Here is a 20,173-nt window from a genome sequence, read left to right as displayed (position 1 = left end):
TCTGCTTCGCTTCCTCCAGGTCCCTTGGCTTCCCTCCATGATGGCTTTGAACTACAAGCCAAATAAACCTTTCCTCCCCCATGTTGTTTCTGCTCACAGAGTGTTTATCTCAGCCACAGAAACCAAACTAGGGCAGTCAGCATTACTACTATTATCAAACACTTATCTGAAAGCATTGTTGAAATGAGACCGCTGATGAGGTATGTGATGAGTGAGGTATATGTGTAAGCTGTGTGCCTGCTGAAGACCTCATCTTCTTAAATCATTTGCGATGCTTTGTGTTCACTTACAGGGTGTATGTTAACCTGAAATTACAAACCATGCCAGGCATTGTTAATCCATGCCTTTAGGTCTGAGACCTGGCAGCGAGACAGGAAGATTGCGAGTTCGAGGCCGCGCTGAACTGCATAGCAAGATACTATCTCAAAAAACGAAAATAAATAAATTTATTAGTTGTAAACACATGAGTATTTGACCATTCAAATTTACAGACTAAAGAAAAATGGTTATGTTGGTTCACCTTAATGCTTCTTCCATTGGTTGTTACTAGTGATATAAAACAAATCAGGGAGGGATTCTTAGCACTGATGGAGATTCTGTGTTGTCTTTCAGAAAGCAAGAACACAGGTTTCCTGTGTCTCCCTCCAGCCTTCCTACTACAAGCAACGAGTGTGTGGAGACCGCTCAAATATGTCAGAGACGTCCTCCCACGACTCCTTCTATGATTCCTTATCAGACATGCAGGAAGAGGGCAAAAATGCTGACTTCTTCCCAGGGCTCTCCGCTTTTCTCAGTCAGGAAGAAATAAACAAAAGTCTTGACTTGGCCCGCAGAGCAATAGACAACTCTGAACCTGAAGATTTTGACTCGGAAAAGGAGATCTCGCAGATTTTCAGCCAGTCTCCTGTAAGCCTCTGCGAAACTCCTTCCCACGAGGAGACCAAATCCAGCGAGCAGACTCCCACGGAAGGACCTCAGCGTAACAGGCCAGCACCTGTCCAGCCTCTGGCAGGAGAGCAAGCTGAAGGAATCACCTCCCCAGCTTCAAGGAGGAAACCTGGAGTGTCACCCCTGCTGGCCAGCCCCAGTTACATCCGGAGCCTCCGCAAGGCTGAAAAACGAGGTGCAAAAATTACCAACCCAAATGCAAAGCCCAAAGCCGCCCAGCAAAGCAAAGCCGGCCCCCAGAACCAACTGTGCGACAAGGCGGCTAGCTTCATTGAGGAACTGACATCCATATTTAGAGAAGCAGCCAAGCCAAGAAACAGGAGTCCAAATGGTGAGTCCTCGTCACCAGACAGTGGGTATCTGTCTCCTAAAAATCAGCCATCGACTCTGATGAGTGCCTCCGCCAGCCAGAGCCCCACTGGAGACCAGCTAGACCAACAGGAGTTGGAAACAGAGGTCAAGCTACCCCAGGGCAGCCTCTGCTACCAGGCCCATCAGAGTCCCAAAGAGGCCTTGCCACACACCCACGTCCCTCACCCACAGCCACAGAAAGCCCGCAACTTGTCCTCTGCACCCCGGTTCATCCAGAAGCTGAGGAGCCAAGAAGTGGCCGAAGGAAGCAGAGTTTATCTGGAGTGTCGAGTCACAGGAAACCCAACTCCCCGAGTGAGGTAAGAACTCTGTTATTATGAAGGTCGAGTGATTTTGTTGACCTCCGGTGTTACTTCAAGGGAGAGGAGGAGCGAGTTCTTGCATTGCTAGTCCTCTGGTTTCTGCAGTAGAATTTTCTCCACCACTTGACAGACAAAAGCAAACCAAATAGCCAGCAACCATGTGTCCCTCGTGGGGCGTATTTTGCTGTTGCCAGGGGCCAATTTGTGTACTCCAAGAAAAGCCAATGGGCTTGAGGAGGCAGTGAGAAATACTAGCAGGCTGTTATGGAGGAGTCTGGATTTCACAGAACCTAGGGGGCGTAAAACGCGAAAATGATTTATCCAAGTGTGGAGAAAAGTATGGGTTTTGGTCATGAGTCACCGAAGAAGGTAAAAATTAATTCCAAAGCTAGAAGTTACCCAGAGGTGCAGAGAGGAAAGTGTACGGAGACCAAGCAGAGATGAACCCCACATAGACATCAGTCCAAGACATGGACCCGATTGCCGTATTGACTAAGGACAAACACAACACTCGCATCTCCGACGCGATGCAACCAGAGTGGGCAGAAATTCTATATGGAAGAACAGTAATAAACCTAGTATAAAACACGGCTGAGCTTCGTTCTGGACACCAGAGCAGAGCTGAGCCAGAGATGACAGTGAGTTCCAGCACAGACCTAGGGTCCAAAAAGCCTCACGCCATGTCCGTTATCCTTTCTATAAACTCTTCCTTTTAAACTACTGTAATCCCAGTACTCAGGAGGCAGAGCCAGGCGGATCTCTGCGAGTTCGAGGCCAGCCTGGGCTACCAAGTGAGTTCCAGGAAAGGCACCAAAACTATACAGAGAAACCCTGTCTCGAAAAACAAAACAAAACAAACAAACAAACAAAAATTACAGGATGTATACCTTCTCCTGTGCACAAAACGTTTAGGAAAGGAACCTTAGACCCATATTGCAGGGCTTACAATCAGAAGTCTTCCTCGGACTCCTTCTGTCCCTGAAATCAAGACACTTTGGGGACTCGGTGTCTCCATCTGTGAGGTGGAACATATAATAAGAGGTCACGTTCTATTTCATGATGGTTGAATTAAATCCTACGCAAAACAATAACCATTCACTGTGGCTTTGCACCTGCTGTTACGCGGCCTCTTTGTTATATCGCCTTTCTTAATTGCAAGTCAGGATTAGACTATGAAAATGAGCATTCATTGACTTATTTGAATGTTTCCGCCTAACTATGTGAATGTGTAAAAGCAAATTCAAGTAATTTAATTTAGAAAAATAATGAAGTAGACAAGGGTGACTACAAGTCAAAACAGACTTTATACTCTGGGCCTTTTGGTGTGTGCTCATGCACACATGGCTGGCATTGGTTTCTTACTTCATAATCATTGCTCAGAACAAAGCAGTGGTGTTATTTACCTGCCAATTTGGTGTCCATTTTTACCGTAATGTTTGCTATTTTAAAGAAACTGACAGCAGGGGGCAGTACAAACCTTCCTAATGTGTTTACTTGGCTGGTCTGTAGTCTGCGTTTATGTATTTTCCATAGCAGTTTGTTTCTTTCAGATTCTATTTCAGCTTTTGAAAAAACCTATCAGTTTTAGGACCAAATAATCATTGAGAAATACATCCATATGAGATTCAAAACAGTGCAACTGGTTTTGAAGCTATATGGTCCAATTTACATGCGTGTCCAAAAGAGCTTCTCCCAAAGGTAATAGAGACATTTCCAAACTGACCAAAAGCATGACACTTAGCACCAAAGAATTCAATCAAATGAGAAGAGATCATGATTATATGTTAAAATTCACTTAGTCACTTGGTAACTCTAACGGAACATCAAAATCATGCCTGGGATTCTTGGGATGGAGGCCTTTCTAGGTTTAGACATTAAGTTAGTTAGTAGAACAGTATCATTAACGACTTTCTCAAGTCATCCCCCAGTATATGAAAACCAACGAGCAATGTTCATTAGACATGGCAAACTGTCTCTTTCTGCAGTCATTAAATCTTTGGTAAAATGCTGCATTTCCCATTGTTCAGTTAGCTGATCGTTTTGTATCCTTTAGAGTTCATTTTTGTTTTATTTTGCTTTCAGAAGAAGAGTATAAATGCACAATGTGGTAGGATGTTCTGTTTTAATTCCCGTTCTAGGGATCGTGATCATCTTGATCATGTATTTGGAAGCACACCAAACTCCCAGCTCATTAAACTTTATTGACCACATGAGACATACGATGGTCTTGATGGAAAATCTTCTGTGAAGGCTATTTTATGTAAGGAAGAAAACCTTTAATAAAAAGTGCTCACACTGGGGCGTTGGAAACTGGCTCAGCCTGCATCAGTCTGGGATACTGACCTGTATATTAGTAAGACCTAGTGGGTTGGCAGGGCCCCTTCTCAGGATCCAGAAGTAGCTGATTGTCTACTTGGGAAACAGAAGGGGGTGTCAAGGAATCTGAAGCAATCAATGGGCAAAATCCCAAAAGATACTGATTGCTGAATGCACAGGCACATTGTATGGAGTCGTTGGCAGCTATCCTAGGTGGGGAAAGGGTGTAGCTGGGTGGCAGACCAGTGGAAAGAATGCACCGTTGGCCGATATGGCAGCAGGTGCCAGGATCCAGAGGTCAGGGCTAGAGCACAGTGAGAAACTTGAATTGTCAATAGTATGAGCAAGTGAACAGCAAGACCATGGCTCCAGAAGGACACAAGAGGTGTGCAAGGAGTAGACATTCAGTCCTGATGAAATGAGGCAGAAATTTAGTACTGCATTTGTGCTGGGGTCAGAATAAGGAAACAGCTTGCTACAATGACGTAGCTAGGCTACAGAGCTGCTAGCTAGAGATCCTTAAATAAGGCCTAAATAGAGAGTGCTCCAGCCCCCTGGGCCAGATGTGATAGTGCCAGCCTTTAATGCCAGCACTGGAAAGCAGAGGCAGGTAGATGTCTTTTGAGTTCAAAGCTAGATTGGCCTAAAGAGTGAGTTTCAGGGGGTTAGGGAATTAGCTCAGTGGTAGAGCACTTACCTAGCAAATACAAGGCCCTGGGTTTGGTCCTCAGCTCAAAAAAAAAAAAAAAAAAGGCAAACTAAGAGTGAGTTTCAGGCCAGTCAGAGCTATATGGTGAAACTCTGTATTAAAATACAAAACAGAAGAAAAGCATGAGCATTATCAAACTAATAAATTTGGTAAAGCAGCCCCAGCTAAGAGGAGGAGTGAGAGGAATAATAATGAGAAGCCAGTCATTTCAAGACGTTCCTACTGTAAACACAAACAACCTCCCACTGCTACAAATGTCACAAGGAAGACGTGAAAGTGGTATGCTTTCTTTCCTTTATTCTTACATATCTAGGAAGATCTCAGCAAGTAAAGGAAAGAGACGATATGTTTAAGTGGGATTTAAATGGCACGTAAATTGTTTGTTAGCAATTTTAATTTAAAATCTTTAAAGATTTCTTTTCATTTATTTATTTATGTGTGTGTGCTTATGCCTCAGGGTATGGGTCTGTGCACGTGTGTGTGTGTGTGTGTGTGTGTGTGTGTGTGTGTGTGTGTGTGTGTGTGTGGTGCCCCTAGAGGCCAAAGGAGGGCATTAAAGACTTCTGTCAGCCACCTGATGGGATCTGAATTCTGGTGCTCCTGATTGAGCAGCAAGCACTCTTAACCTCTGAGTGGTCTCTCCAGTCTCATTCAAGTTGGACTGTTACATCATCAGTTTCCCTATTTACGTCCTGTCTTAATGGCCCCTTTTTTCAGCCTTCAGAGGAGCCTAGGGACAAGGCACCCCACACCAATTACCTTCCATCGTTCTCTGCTCTCAGCTTTTGAGTGGCTAAGTACTCCATGACACCAGGTTGTGGTAGGTGCCTATTATCCCAACACTGGGAAGATAGAGGCAGAAGACTCTGGAGTCTTAGGTCAGCCTGAGCAAAATAGCAAAATCTAGTCTCAAAATGATTCTCGGTATTATAAAAGTGAGTCCTCCTCTTCTTCTTCCTCATCCTCTTTCTTTTTCCTCCTCCTCTTTCTTCTTCTTCTTCCTCTTCCTCTTCCTCCTCCTCCTCCTCCTCCTCCTCCTCCTCCTCCTCCTCCTCCTCCTCCTCCTCTTCTTCTTCTTCTTCTTCTTCTTCTTCTTCTTCTTCTTCTTCTTGAGACAGAGTCCCACTGTGTAGCCTTGGCTGGCCTGGAACTCACTATGTAGGACTATGTAGGACCAGACTGGCCTCAAACTCACAGAGATCTGCCTTCTTCTGCTTCTGTAGTTCTGGGATTAAAGGTGTGTGCCACCATGCCTGGCCCACTTTCTGCTTTTAAAATGATGTTTAATGACAATCGTGTCTTTTAAACCACTTAATTTTAAGAGGCCTAAGATATAAAACTATATGATAATGAATCAAGTAATTAAAACTGGTTAATTAATCACAGGGCCTGGAATGTAAGCCAGGTGTTCTTATTCCTTATCCTGTGGCCTGGGTTCATAAGAAGGCCTCACCACTGAATGGCTGTTTCAGGCTCACTGACAACCTCCAGAAGTAGAAGTGAGGGGAACACCTTGTTTAAAAATCGAGGCATGGAGGAAATCACATTCCCAATATTTTCAAAAAAAATGCAAGTGTGATATTCCTAGAATATTTTCTACATAAAGAAAGCCACTGTTCTTCATGACTGTGCTTCCTTTTCTTCAATACATTAACAATCATTAGTCAACATAAACTTTAAAAGAGTGTGCATATTCTCCACTTAGTAGCTGCAAAGAAAGCTAAGCCTTCTAGTTATGAACAGTGGCCTGTATACTTTCATGTTCAGATAACCGTAAGGTAAATGTATACATGTATGAAAAGGGAAACTACTTTCGAACAGGGTCTTAGTTAGGGTTTCTATTGCTGTGAAGAGACACCATGATCATGGAAACTCTTACAAAGGAAAACATTTCATTGGGGTGGCTCACAGTTTCAGAGGTTTAGTCCATTATCATCATGATGGGACATGGCAGCATGCAGGTGGACATGGTGCTGGAAAGGAGCTGAGAGTTAAACATCTTGATCTGCAGTCAGCAGAAGGAATCTGTGTCCATGCTGGGTATAGTTTAAGCATAGGAGACCTCAAAGCCCGCCTCCATAGTGATATACTTTCTCCAATAAGGCCACACCTACTCAAACAAGGCCACATATCCTAATACTGGCAATCCCTATGAGCTTATGGGGGCCAATTACATTCAAACTACCACAAACATTTACCTACTGCAGTAAAAAGCGATCCAGCACATGCTTTAATATTCCAGATGTACTTCCTCATAACTGATGCCTATTATTAGATCATCCTTATTAGCCCTGTAAAGTTTTATTTAATATATACAATTATGATTAATTAAATTCTTTCTTTTTAAAATTAAAACTCATCACCTCCAGTTCCTCCAAGTAATTTACATGAACAAGACCTGGATCCTTATCAGAAGCCAAAGTAACAAGATTATTCATATAAAATCTATGCAACAATGTCTGTGGCTATCCTCATTCCCTCAAGAACAATCACAAATATATACCATGGATCTTTAGCTTAGTAAAGGTATCTGTATGGGGAACCAGCCCATTTGTGGACTGTGATGGTTTGGAAAAATATAGCAATAACACCATTAGCCAGTAGGTTATAAATGTGAATATAGAGATAAGGGCAGCAATATACCACCAGATTACCAAAATGAAAATAATTGACAATTACGCCTGTTGTTACTACAACATGAAACATAGTTACAAATAATTTGGAGCACAATTTTGAGATAACCAGTGAGTTTAAGATGTACATACATAAAACCTCTCTATAACATCTCTGTAGATATTTAACCATATCAAATGTAAAATGTCAAAACTTTCTTTCTGGAAGTTTAAGAAAACAATATTGCAGTCACCCTTGACTCCTCTTGTTCTCACTCCCCTTCTCCAGTCCACCCAACAACCCAGTTGCTTCTCCCCTTCAAATCTCCAAAATCTGATTCTTCATTCCATCGCTTCTAGTGTTCCCTAGGCCAAGTCTTCATCCCTTCTCACAGATACTTGCACTGCCCTCTAATAGACTTTCTTGGGTCTACATGTAGTTATCAGTCTACACGATGCCCACCATAGTCCTGTTTAATGAAATTGTCATCACAGCATTGCATACAGTGACTTCTTATCTCACAAGGAATAAAATACACTCTCTTGGCAGGAACTAATAAGGCATCTTCTCTTTTATTTATCCCCTACTCCTTGTCATTTGAATCTTCAGACACCAGGGCACACTGGCCAGGTTTGAGCTTCTGAGACCTGAAAGCTCACTTCCTAGTGACACACCTACTCCAACAGGCCATACTTTCTTATGGTGCCACTCCCTATGGAACTATGGGAACCATTTTTATTTAAATCACCACAGAAGTACACAGTGGCTCAGTTAGCCAAGTACTTGATTACCATGTACAAAGCCCAGGGTTTGGTCCCCAGAACTGGAAGAAGAACAAAAACACGGCAAAGAACTATAATCCAGACACTCAGGCAGTGGCAGCAGGAGAATTATAAAAGTCATTTTGGCTACAGAAGGAGATTGAGGCCAGCCTGGGCCACATGAGTACATACACCTTGCATGAATAAATGTTTTCCTTAAAGTTACTGTTTAAGACACCATCTTAGACCTGCTGAAGTGTAAGAACACAGAGTAGCACACAAGTGTTGAATGCTACATTAAATGCTATATGACAGAGACAAAGAAACAAGAGGCTCCAGTTGTGTCTGCAATATTTTGTATCTAAAAATGAGTGAGTTGCTATTTTTAATGCATAATACTGAAAACTTTCATTTTCCTTTATTATCTGTACTATGTATGCATTGATACTCTGCATGATTTAGTCCAGAAAAACTACCCAGAAGAGCCAGGCACATATAACTCAGTGATAAAGCATCTGCCCAGCACACTCAAGGCTGTGGGTTCAATCCCAACACCAGAAGAAAACCGTCATGAAAATGTTTGGGTGTCTAGCAACATGAATTGGAAAGGTTGGATTGTAGCCATTTTCCATTATAAGTTATTTGTTAACCAGTTTTCTGGGTTGCATTTGTCCTATTTGTGGACCTTTAAAACCATATTTTGTTTTGGTTTTTGTCATGTTCCATTAAAATATTATGTATTCAGTCTCATGCCAAAGACCTTTTATGGTATAGTCTACACGTGTTATCGGCTACAGAAGATTCAAAGAGAAAGTCAACCTTAAGACACTTGCATTTGCACACACACACACACAGCACACACACACACACACACACACACACACACACACACACACACCATGTACCTTTATACAACTAACCAAATTAAATCTACAGTCTACTAAGACTTGCCCATCACCATCCCCCAGTTCAAATGCTTCCCATTCATCCCGTCATTTGGATTAGAGCAAGCATCAAGTAGGGCAGAATCCATAAGAAACAAAAACCAACGTTGTGTCTCCTCCTCTACCCAGTTATACCTAAGTTTCTTACTCTTTTGTCATTATTTTATATCTTTTTTCCTTCTCCATATCTCCTCATTGATTGAAAATAATAAGGCCTGTCTGTTTTGCAGAGGTCAATAAATGTTCCCCAGAGCATGAAATTACTGTGGAACTAGAAATCAAAAGGTGTAAACCACAGAGCAGTGCCTTTCAGATGCCGAAATTGAGGCTTCTCTCTGCTTTCTCCACACACAGTTTCTGTGCCCAAGAGATTAAAGATGCATGATCTACCTGATGCTTTGTCGTATCTCCTATCCATCTGTTCTTTCTCAACCCACGTCTGTCTAATACCTGCCCACTTAGAATTCTCTCTTTAAAATGTTGGCTAATATCTCTCTGGTAGTTTAAACAGAGGGCCGTCATTGATGAGACTGCTGAATCGTTTGCTTTAGACCTTAAGAAAATGGAATGGCTTGGTACTGCTGACCCAGTAGATATTGCCCCTGTTTGCTGGAATTGCTGTTGCTGCCTCACCTCCTTTCCTGGGTCTCACTTCCTCTTCTTCGGTAGCACCAGGGTGTGTGACAAACACATTCATGATATCCATGACAAGCCGCTCAGGCTGCTATTTCAGTAAATCAAGAAGGAAGCTTCAGAGCTGGCAAAATGGGTCGGCAGGCAAAGGCATTTAATGTCAGGAGTGATGAGATCTAAAGTCATTCCGAGGACCCAAATGGTAGAAGGAGAGAACCAATGCCTAAAGTTTGCCCAGTGAGCACCACATGCACACTGTGGCACATGTGCAGATGTGCAGGAATGCATACCCAAATCTACATACAACACTAGATAGATCATGATGATGATAGATGGACAGACAGATAGATAGATAGATAGATAGATAGAGAGAGAGAGAGAGAGAGAGAGAGAGAGAGAGAGAGAGAAAGAGAGATTATAGATAGATGATACATGATAGATAGTAGTAAAAAATTTAAGTAAATAAAAGAGCAAGTCTATGTTCAAGAAGAATAAGAAATAGTCAAGAATTTTTGTTGGTGAGACCTGTCATTGGTGTCATTGAACAATCTCATCAGTTTATCTGTCAGTGGCCAAGTTTCTATATTTAACAAGAAAGCTAGTAAACAAACACTTAAGTAAATTTTCCTAAGAAATAAAGGCATTCATAGATAATTCTTTTATAATTAAAAGTGGACTTGCAGAAAAAAAAAACACGTCAGAAAGGCCTAGTAGCTGTAGTTGGCTGTAGATTCTAAAGCAAGAGAAATCCTGCTGCATAGTGTATCAGGCAGGTCACTTGGTAAGTTGAAGGCTGCATGCCTCAAGGGCCTTCCTAGTAAAACAGAACTAGTGAACTGTGTTGGGCCTGTAATCGTACATTAACACATATTTGCATCTCACTTATAAAGTTATTTTTTTATGGTTTCTGTGAACCGAAGAGACAACTCAGTGGTTAAGAGTGCTTGCCGTATAATCATAAGGACCAGAGTTTGGGTTCCAGCGCCCATAGAACAGGCCAGGAGTCCTACCAAAACCTGTAAGTCTGGTTCTGATAGATTCAACACTGTCTTCTGGCCTCTGCGTATGTGCACAAGTGCATGCTCACACACACACACACACACACACACACACACAGAGGCACACACACATAATTAATTTATTAATTAAATCTTTTTAAAATGCTTACCTTTATTGCTGTTGATTTGGTATAAGCTTACCCATATTCTATCTGCTCAAAAAATCATTGAACTTGTTTCCTTTAAAATCTTTGCACTTTAATTTCCTTTTTTTTTTTTTTTTTTACCGCCATTCACAACAGTGTGGAGATCATGGAAAGGGGACACTTAAACATTACAGGACAAACAAACAGCTTGTAAGCAATACAAATGCGTGCTGAAAGGTGTTTCTGCACCTGTTTTCAAAGAGTCCTAAGTGTGAGTGTCAGGGTCAGAATCCACAATGCTTCCCTGGAGTCATGTCCCCTGGTCTCTTTGGATAGCTACGTTCTAGCAACTTTTACCTTGCTTGGCCTTCCGTCTAATGGCCATTGTAGATGGGAATCCAGTTAAGGAAAAGTGATTTCTTCCAATCACCCCTTCCCCCCTCCCCGCCCCCGTGCCCCTAAAGGTCTCCCCACCCTCTCCCTGACCTCAGTGCTGTGAAGGTCAGCCATGTATTGTGCCTTACTGTCAGCTTGGAAAGCTTTCCAAACCCAGGCCTCTTGACTACTGTATTGTTGAGGCTGGCTAAACTGTGTCTCCGCTTCCTCAGCTCGTTTCATAGGTACCTGTTAAATATTTGCTAACGTCAATCGAAGGTAGTTTCCCAACACTTTGGCCACTCCTTGTTTTTGTATTCCAATAATTTCAGCAGGAAGAAAACTCTAAAAACAATGTGAGTAACAAATACAGGCTTTTCCCCAGCTAGATGGATTGGCTTTGATTTTGTATACTCGCTAAGTATTATACCATACGGCAAAGTTCTCCAAAGGAAAAGAATGAGCCTTTGGATACTTACTGGCATGAAATTGTTGTTTCACAAGAAGCTGCCTGTGAAGTTGCAGATGCCTTCACAGCCAGAGCTGGTCAAGCTTTCAGATCTTTCTGTGGAGCTGATTTAATGTCTTCATGACCTGCTTCTTCATTTGCCCGGGGCGATACCTCACTACAGAGCAGAGTGTGCAGGTATAATTACAGCAATTACAAGCTCTCTGTAAACACCGCATTCTTTCGGCTGTGAGGAGTTACATTCTAAATGTAACTGTGGCAAATAGAATTATGTCTGAGCCCCAGTGTAGCATACTGTATAAAGCAAGATGCAAAACCTATTCTCCTTGGTGTGCTCAAGTGATGTGTAGCCATGGAAATACTTTTTTTCCTGCTTAATTTTAGTTCTTTGGGCCACAAAATAGTAATATATTTAATAATCTGCTGGAAGAAGAGTGAGCTACTACCACCTGAACACTGATAGAGAAACATAATTGCAAGTCTTCCCTGGCAGAAAAGCGACTAAACACCAGTGGGAACTCACGTTGCTCCCTTGTTCATGAGTTCCAACAAGGGAAGGCTGGCTCTGCATAGCCGCATGTGGTCACAGCAACAGTTTCCTCTGGTTCTGCAGTCTTCAGCCACAAAACATACACTAGGAAATGAGGGTTTCTTTCCCCCCAAGGAGATAGCATTTAACCTTGTCTGTTACAATTGGAGACCTGTTTCTAATGAGAGGGAACAAAGTTTGGGGAAAAGAGTCTCTCAGTAATAGAGGAGAATCTTCCAAAAAGAATGTGGAGGGGTGAAGGAGAGAAAACAGAAAAGAAAAACACTAATAAAAAGAAAACTCATGTTAGAAGAGAATAGAGTCTTCCTTTAAAAGAAAGATCTTCAAAATCATTTTGCCAGAATAGAGGTGATCTCAGTCCATGTGTCTCCACAGAGAAGGTTCCAACTGTTCTTCTGAGGAGAGGACAATAGATGTGTAGTTGAGAAAGTCTATGGAGATGAAGCTGAAACTACTTCTGAGTCAGTCTTGAATCTCTAACCAAACACAGATCAAAATGTCCAGTTCTCCACATCATATTATGATGAAGGGACCAGTAAAGGCCACTCAGCTTTCTAGAAGGATAATTATGTGAAGGTATTAGTCAAAAATAAGACTCATTCAAAGTAAGGTTTTACCTAGATACAATCACTCCCATCGAGGGGCTTTGTCATCCCCTAGGGAACACACCAGGACTGTGACCAGCAGAAGCATGGGACACTATTCCAACTCTATTAGACACCACAGTGAAGTCAGGTGGAGGATTATACATACCATAAACTGATAGAAAATTCTTCTTAGACATTGACTGACTGTCATCTTAAAGTCACCACTTAAAATAACGCCTTACATTTTTCTTATGGACCTACTGTAGTTCAATCCTCGTGAGAGTTGTGCTCCATCTCCCAGCAATCTAAATGGATACAATAATATTAACAGGCAACATTGCTTGAATACTCACAGATGCCAGACTACCTTTTAAGTCTTCATATTCACCAGTTCACTAATTTCTAGAAAGTAGAAACCACCAAGTTACAGACTCTGAGATGTGTATTTTGCTACAGTTAACCTGTGTATAGTCAAAATGCGTGTTAAAGAAGAAGACGTCTATAAATGCTGTCAAATAGCCATCAGGATGTGGCTTCTACGGCTTACACACAGACAAGTTTGTTCAGAACTGTGTTTGATCACTTTAGCTACTTGCCTGCTAGATGCTTGTGTAGTTTGGATCTGAAGTACCACTCGGAGGCTCACTAAACAAAGGCTTGTTTGTCAATCCCTCGTGTTATTGTTGAGGCAGTGGAACTTTTAGGAGATGGATCCCAGTGGGAAGAAGTTAGATCATTGGATGTGCTCCTGAAAAGTCTCTCTCTGCTTCCTACTCACCATGAGTTGAACAGTTTTCTCTGTTTATTGCCTCTATAATTTTTGGGAGACTCACTACAGATCCAGAGTAACTAGGGACTGAAATTTCTGGAACCGTGGGCCCAAATATGTTCTCCCTCCTTTAAAGTTCATTTACCTCAAGGAATTTGTCACAACAAACGAAAGCTGACTATACAGTACCATGTGTTGCTTTTTTTCTTCTTTCTTGATGGTTCATAAAGTAATGGCATCTTACAGTGGTTATAGCATGTTAGATTTAGCAAGTGACAAATTTGCTATCTCTATGTTAAAGATAAATAGGTCAGGAGTAGTTTAGGAAAATTGCCCAATTACCCAGTACTGATAGTTAGAATCCACATCATGCAAGCTTTTTCCAGATTTCCTACTTTTCATAGCTGCCTGACACTGCCAAATAAAGCAGAATGGAGGGTACAGTGCTTCTTAGATGTTGGTACCCTGATAGAGTTTGGGTAAGCCCAGTTCACGTTAGAAACATCTCACATAGGAGCTGTCGATTATTTCTCCAAAAACAAATGCCTATGAATGGCTTCCTTCCATTACCCCAGACAACATCAAGAAAACACAAAATGATCAATGATTTCACAGTCCTCGTGAGAAAATGTTAGACTGTGTGCATTCCCGGCGGACTTAGTAGTGTTGACATGAGGGGGAGTCAACAGCATCTTCCCTGGTAGAACAAGCACCGTGGATCCAGCTTGGGAAAGCAGGCAACAGAGCTGTGTGTCAGGTCTCTTTCTCTTGTAAACAGAGCAGTAATGCCAAGAAGAACAGAATAAATATGATTTGTAATCCAGCATGGTACTGCTTAACTCGAATATTCTGTTGCCAGCATTTTAATTAGGAATGCATTGGCATATGTTGGCCAGAATCCTGCTACATGGAATTATTCTATGTGCCAAGGATAAGGACAAATCATTGCTGCCTGGAATAGAGTGCACAAGGACCCCAGCAACAAGGACAGCACTTAGTTCAATGATTGTTGATAGACTTTTGTTATAAAAGACAGTTGTAAAATGCAGCACAAGATGCTCATTTTTATGGAACAAATTATTGTAACCTTGAACAGGTAGCTACTGGAAGGGAGCATCAAGAATAAAGAAATCATTAGCTTCTGCACTATGCATGAGCATTGTTACTACATGAGAAGTCACTGATCATATCAAGGCGATTGGTACCCCTCAAGTTAGCCAAAAGATCATCACATGTCATATGGTAGTGGTCAGGTAAACAAGGAGATTCTCTACAAAATGCTGTCATGTCCCTTTTGAGTCAGTTGCACTTACTAGAAGTAGGTACCAATCCTTTATATGCACTCAGCTTTATAATACCCCAACCAAATCATTTTTACCCTATTTTTTAACATTTGGGGGAAATTTTTAATAGAAGTCCATCGGAGCCTATGTTGTAAGTAACTCCTTTGTTTCACTATTTCTTAATGGAACACACTGATGTGCCATGTCAAATTAGAAAGCCATCAGTCTTATTAATTATAGGAAAAACAATAGTTTAAACAACAGGTATTCCACAGGAAAACAACCAGTGGCATCACTTGAGTGTGAGAGCTGTTGTGTTTGGACTGAGTTTTTTTCCAAACCCTAACAGGCCGTTGCAAGACAAATAATGAATCCATTAACAAGGCGTGTCTATCTCACTCCAAATCAAAGTAACTTTATAACCACTATATCATCTATAATATATACCTGCAAGAGTTACACTGCCAATTACAAAAACTTAATATATCCCTAGTCCCTTTCATCTGTGAGTCCTAAAATCAGAACATTGATTCGTCCATTGTACTATTGCACAATAGCTTTAGCTCTTTGGAATTGGAAGGTGTGTTTCTAACAAGGCTTAAGAAGGGCTCTCTGCCTTCCAGCTGCTTCCCCCACACACACCTCAGGTGTCCAGATACTACATTCTCAGAACCCAAGGCTAGCTCTTAGTTCCTGGCAATTCAGAGTGTGCTCTGTGGCCCCAACCGCTTCATGCCTCTGTATGGGGTCTTCCTTAAATTCTCAACAGTCACACGTGTGTTTCTCTCCTTCTTTTGATAGGTTTCTGGCTTTCAGATTGTGACAAGTCAGAAAAAGAACAAGCCCCACCAAAACCTGTCTTCCATTACAGTGTGCTCTGGTTGAGATGTCCAGTTTCCTCACTCACACCCATGGAATTAGAATAAACTGTGATCCAAATGGAAAGAGGTGTTGGTGTATCTTCCCACTCCCTCATATTGGAAATGCAAACAAGTCCTGTTTCCCTGACACTTATTACTGTTGTTTTTGTTCTTCTTTTGTCTTCTTGCCTCACTTTCTTCTGGCAGGGCTGCTCACCCTCTGGGTAGGTTTATAGGAACAGGGCTTGGTTTTCTTCTCATTATTCCAACGTAACATATGCCTGAACTCATCATCTGCGCTTCCTGCTCATGGGATTGTGAGAAGCGGGGATTAGGATTCTGGCACCTCAGTGTTTTCTCAAGGCCTCCCCTACATGGATATACTTTATCAGTCAGATAGAGCAAATGGATCTTAGATGATCAGAGTGGTAGGAGAGGTGATAGTCAGAAGTTAGAAAACTACAGAAGACCAGTGAAGATTCCAAGGAGGAACTCAGAAAGACACAAGGTGGAGGATTAGAAGCAGATAGCATGACAAACTATTCTAAGAAGAAATGAAAAAGGCAGAGTAGGAGACATTGAAGGCTGGAGACCATGATGACATCTCTATCCCAAGTGTTTCCAGACCAAACATGTAAGGAAAAGAAATTAGCAAGCGAGAGTTTCCCCCCTTGCCAGCTGGTCCTGGCATTCATCTGAGCTATTCCAAAGCATGCGGTTATGTGGTCATGATAACAAACGTTTGACATTGATGTGACAGCAATTATTCTGAAGGGGCATGAGTCATTCTTGAAAAGATGCTAATAGGATTAGGGTAATGAACTTGGGATTGCTTCCTTATGACTCTGATGGGTTTAGGAGGGAATAAAGACAGTGCCTTGTGATGTCTCTTTCCATATGCCTTCATAAAGCCTTTCATAATGGATCAGAAATAAAATTAAAAAAACATCCCTTTGGATCAAGCTGATACAACATTGTATACAGATTATTAAATCTGAATTCAGTCATGCATTACTTAATAATGGGGATGTACTCTAAGAGACATAATGATTTTGTCATTATGTAAACATCTCAGTGTGTGTTTGCAAAATTCAGATGGCATAGGTCAGTGATTTGATATGAACCTGTTCTATAGGGTCTAGAGAATGGTCTACAAAATCTTTGGTTTGGGATGAGTTGTCTATCAAACATATAACAAGCTAAAGTAAAAGAATAAATATCAAGAGATGGATAGATATCAAAACATCATCAAATCAGGTGCTCAAAACATCCAGCAGAAAGCAACTAAGGAAGACTCTATGGGGGAGCCACCTGGAGCCCCCAGAAGGGAGAATCCTGGGCAAAACAGGTGTCCCTTCAGGTGGGGCTCCCACGTGAAAAACCAAGTGACAACAGACAAAAATTACATCAAACTGAGTGCTCACAGTGTCCAACAGAAACGGGCCGGCAAAAGTGAATTAGCCGACTGGAATTCCCCATTGAGAAGGTCCTCTCTGCCTTCCCAATGGTGAGCTTCCCGTGACTGAACCGCTGGCTTCTCTTTCCCATGCAGGCACTTACGTGGACTGGGGTAAGCAACAGTAAGCTCTGTTGAGGATGGTTCACTTTCTAGCTGTTTTCAAGGATAAAATACTTTTACTCTTGGGCATTTTCCCCTCCCTGTCACAGAGTTAGGGGGCCAGCCCCAAACAACAGCCTTGGAGGACACTTTGAATCCAACATGATCAGGTATGAAATGGGGAAGGGAGCAACTCTAGCTTCCAGAACCGGCTTCTCAATGGGTTTAAACGCTTGGCAATTATAATGTATATTATAGGCCACTAGGTGCAATCATGATATATTAGGCAACTGACAACACAACACAGCATGCCAGTTTGCAGTGCACTTTTAAAAAGAGCCTTATTTTTAATTCCATGTATATGTATGGCTGTGTGTAGGTACGTGCAAGTGAGTGCAAATGCCTGAAGGGCCATCAGATCCTCTAGGAGCTGGAGATACAGGCAGTTACAGCCACATGACAGCATGGGTGCTGGAAAATGAACTTGGGTCTTCTGCAAGAGGAGTGTGCTCTCCTGACTGCTGAGCCATCTCTCTAGCCCCACAGCAAACTTTAAAAAATATAAATATAAGGAATAACTGGAAAATTACCATAATGGCCATTAAGATGATTCATCTGGTAAAGGCATTTCTGCCAAGCCTGGTGACCTGAGTTCCATCCCCTGGAATCACATAGTGGAAGGACAGAATGGACTTCCACAAGATGTCCTCTGACCTGTACATGGACATAATTGTATACACAAATAAACATTAAAATCCTGGGGTTGTAACATACTTGTTGTCGTTAACAGGTATTAGGTACAATAAGTGATTTCATGTGCTTAGTTGTCCACTGATGTGACAGGCAGAGCAGTCATTTGTTTACATAGCATCATCACAAGTATGCTGGTAATGCACTGTGCTACCTCATGACAAGTGCAATGTCACTGAGCCACACACGTCTGTAACTCATTGTATGGGACCACCATTATACACAAGCAATCTGTTGTCAAGTGAGAAGTTATTGAGCAGGGCATTACTATGTATGGGGGCTCACTTCGGACTCTGAGAGAGGAGGGTTGCACAAGTTGAAGGTCATCTTAGGATGCATGCTAAGTTCTGGGTGCTTTCAAAACAAACAAATTTATCAATCAACCAACCAATATGCGGATCCACAGTTTTTTCTCTACTTTTTGCCCCATGATACTCTGACTGATTGGCTTCCATAGGTCTCTACAGAGCTGTCTCTTACTCTTCATGCCCTGAGAAGTTCTTCTGTCAAGACTACTGAAGGCTTGTGGTTGTATAGATCCCTGCAGACCCAAGGAAGGGAGGGGAACTGGGGACATTTACTATATCATCTTCCCATGGATTCCCTTGACCCTCTTAGACAATAAAGATCTCCACAAGACACGATGTGCTTCTCTGCTCACAACACTGCTCTTGTTCCTTGATCCTTCTGGAGTTAGGTGTGCTAACAACTCTCCTTAACCTCTGAAATTGTCCCTAATCCCTGACGATTTTCTTATATTCTGGGACCTTTAGATCCAGTCTTTTCATGAAACCCTCATGTGTTAACTGAGTTTTGCTGTCATCTACAGCTAGTGGACACTGAAACCAATGTATCCTTCTGATTACACATCCCAGGTTAGGGATGATGCACCATTCTTACAGATACAGTGGTGTGATCAATTTTTAAAATGCTTTCTTTTGAAATTGTTGAGGTAAATTCAGAATTGTTCAATGTCAAGTTGTCTGGTTCCAATACTATGAAAGAAAAGAAGGAGGAGGAAGAGGAGGAAGAAAAGAAGACAGAAGAAAAAGGAGATGAGGAGGAGGAGGAGGAGGAGGAGGAGGGAGAAGAAGAAGAAGAAGAAGAAGAAGAAGAAGAAGAAGAAGAAGAAGAAGAAGAAGAAGAAGAAGAAGAGAGTCACATTAATGATAAAAATTCCAAAAAGCACTTAATGTCATTTACAGAATGTTCTCATTCTTGATTATTCCAGCATCTTCTGTAAATGTGAAATGGGATGAATAACACTGAATTGGGGACTATAGAGATATGGAATTTTATAGTGGACTTTGTATGTTCTAGTTTTCTCAGAAAGTCTACAGAATATGCTATCATTTCTGTCTCATTTTACAGATGAAGAAACTAAGACTCAAAGGGCATATTTACTGTGCAGTATTTGAATGAGCATGCCTCTCGTAGGCTCATATGTTTAAATACTTGGTTCAGAGTTGGTGGAACTGTTGGAGAAGGATTAGGAGGTGTGGTCTTGTTGGAGGAGGTGTGTCACTGGGGGTAGGCTTTGAAGTTTCAAATGACTTACACCATTGCAAGTGTGTCTCTCACTGACTGCTGTTTGTAGATCAAGATGTGAACTCACAGCAGTTCTTTCCACCATGCATTTGTTCCACCATCACAGATTCTAACTTCTTAAAACCATAAGCCCAATTAAATACTTTCTTCTCTAAGTCCTCTTGGTCATAGTATTTTGTCACAGTAATAGAAAAGTAACTTAGAAACACAATTAAGACTATATATATTTGTTATTGTTAATAACAAAACTTGGTTAATTTATTATCATTACTGAGGTATATATTTGGATGATCCCCAGCAGACAAACTCAGAATGCATTGATTTAAATTAATTTGCTGTTTTCTGACACTCACTAATCTTTGGAGACTATCCACCACAGGCATACTCATGAACATTTTCTTCTGTCTAATATAAGCTTGGATGAAGAAATCCCCATTGAGGACAATGAATAGTGTAGAGTGAGAGTGAGATGTGTAATACAAAGAGTAATAGTTTGAATTGGGAGTCAAGAAAAGGAGGTAGGAAGACAAGTCTGGACTAAAGGAAAGGAGAAAGTCCCTGGCAAAATATTAGGAGTGCCATTAAGAATCATGCTTTGCCCTTCAAAACTTGACTCCTTTCTTTAGTGAAGTGATTTGCAGGATAAAGCCCAGGGTGGGGAGCCGGAGGAAGAAAGAAAGAG

General features: G+C 41.6%; 1 protein-coding gene across 1 annotated transcript in view; it reads left to right on the top strand.

The window, feature by feature from the left end:
* The first annotated feature begins 675 nt into the window (after window positions 1-675).
* The window catches only part of Palld (palladin, cytoskeletal associated protein), a 387,847-nt gene continuing 368,349 nt past the window's right edge, over window positions 676-20,173 (top strand). The window contains exon 1 of the mRNA XM_059245052.1: window positions 676-1,619. Coding sequence (XP_059101035.1) covers window positions 691-1,619 — 929 coding nt within the window. The 5' untranslated portion in view covers window positions 676-690. The remainder of the gene's footprint in view (window positions 1,620-20,173) is intronic.

This window comes from Peromyscus eremicus, chromosome 17, assembly GCF_949786415.1.
Source record: "Peromyscus eremicus chromosome 17, PerEre_H2_v1, whole genome shotgun sequence".
Lineage (NCBI taxonomy): Eukaryota > Metazoa > Chordata > Mammalia > Rodentia > Cricetidae > Peromyscus > Peromyscus eremicus.
Note: the sequence above shows the minus strand (reverse complement) of the source record. Positions and strands in the feature narration are given on the sequence as shown.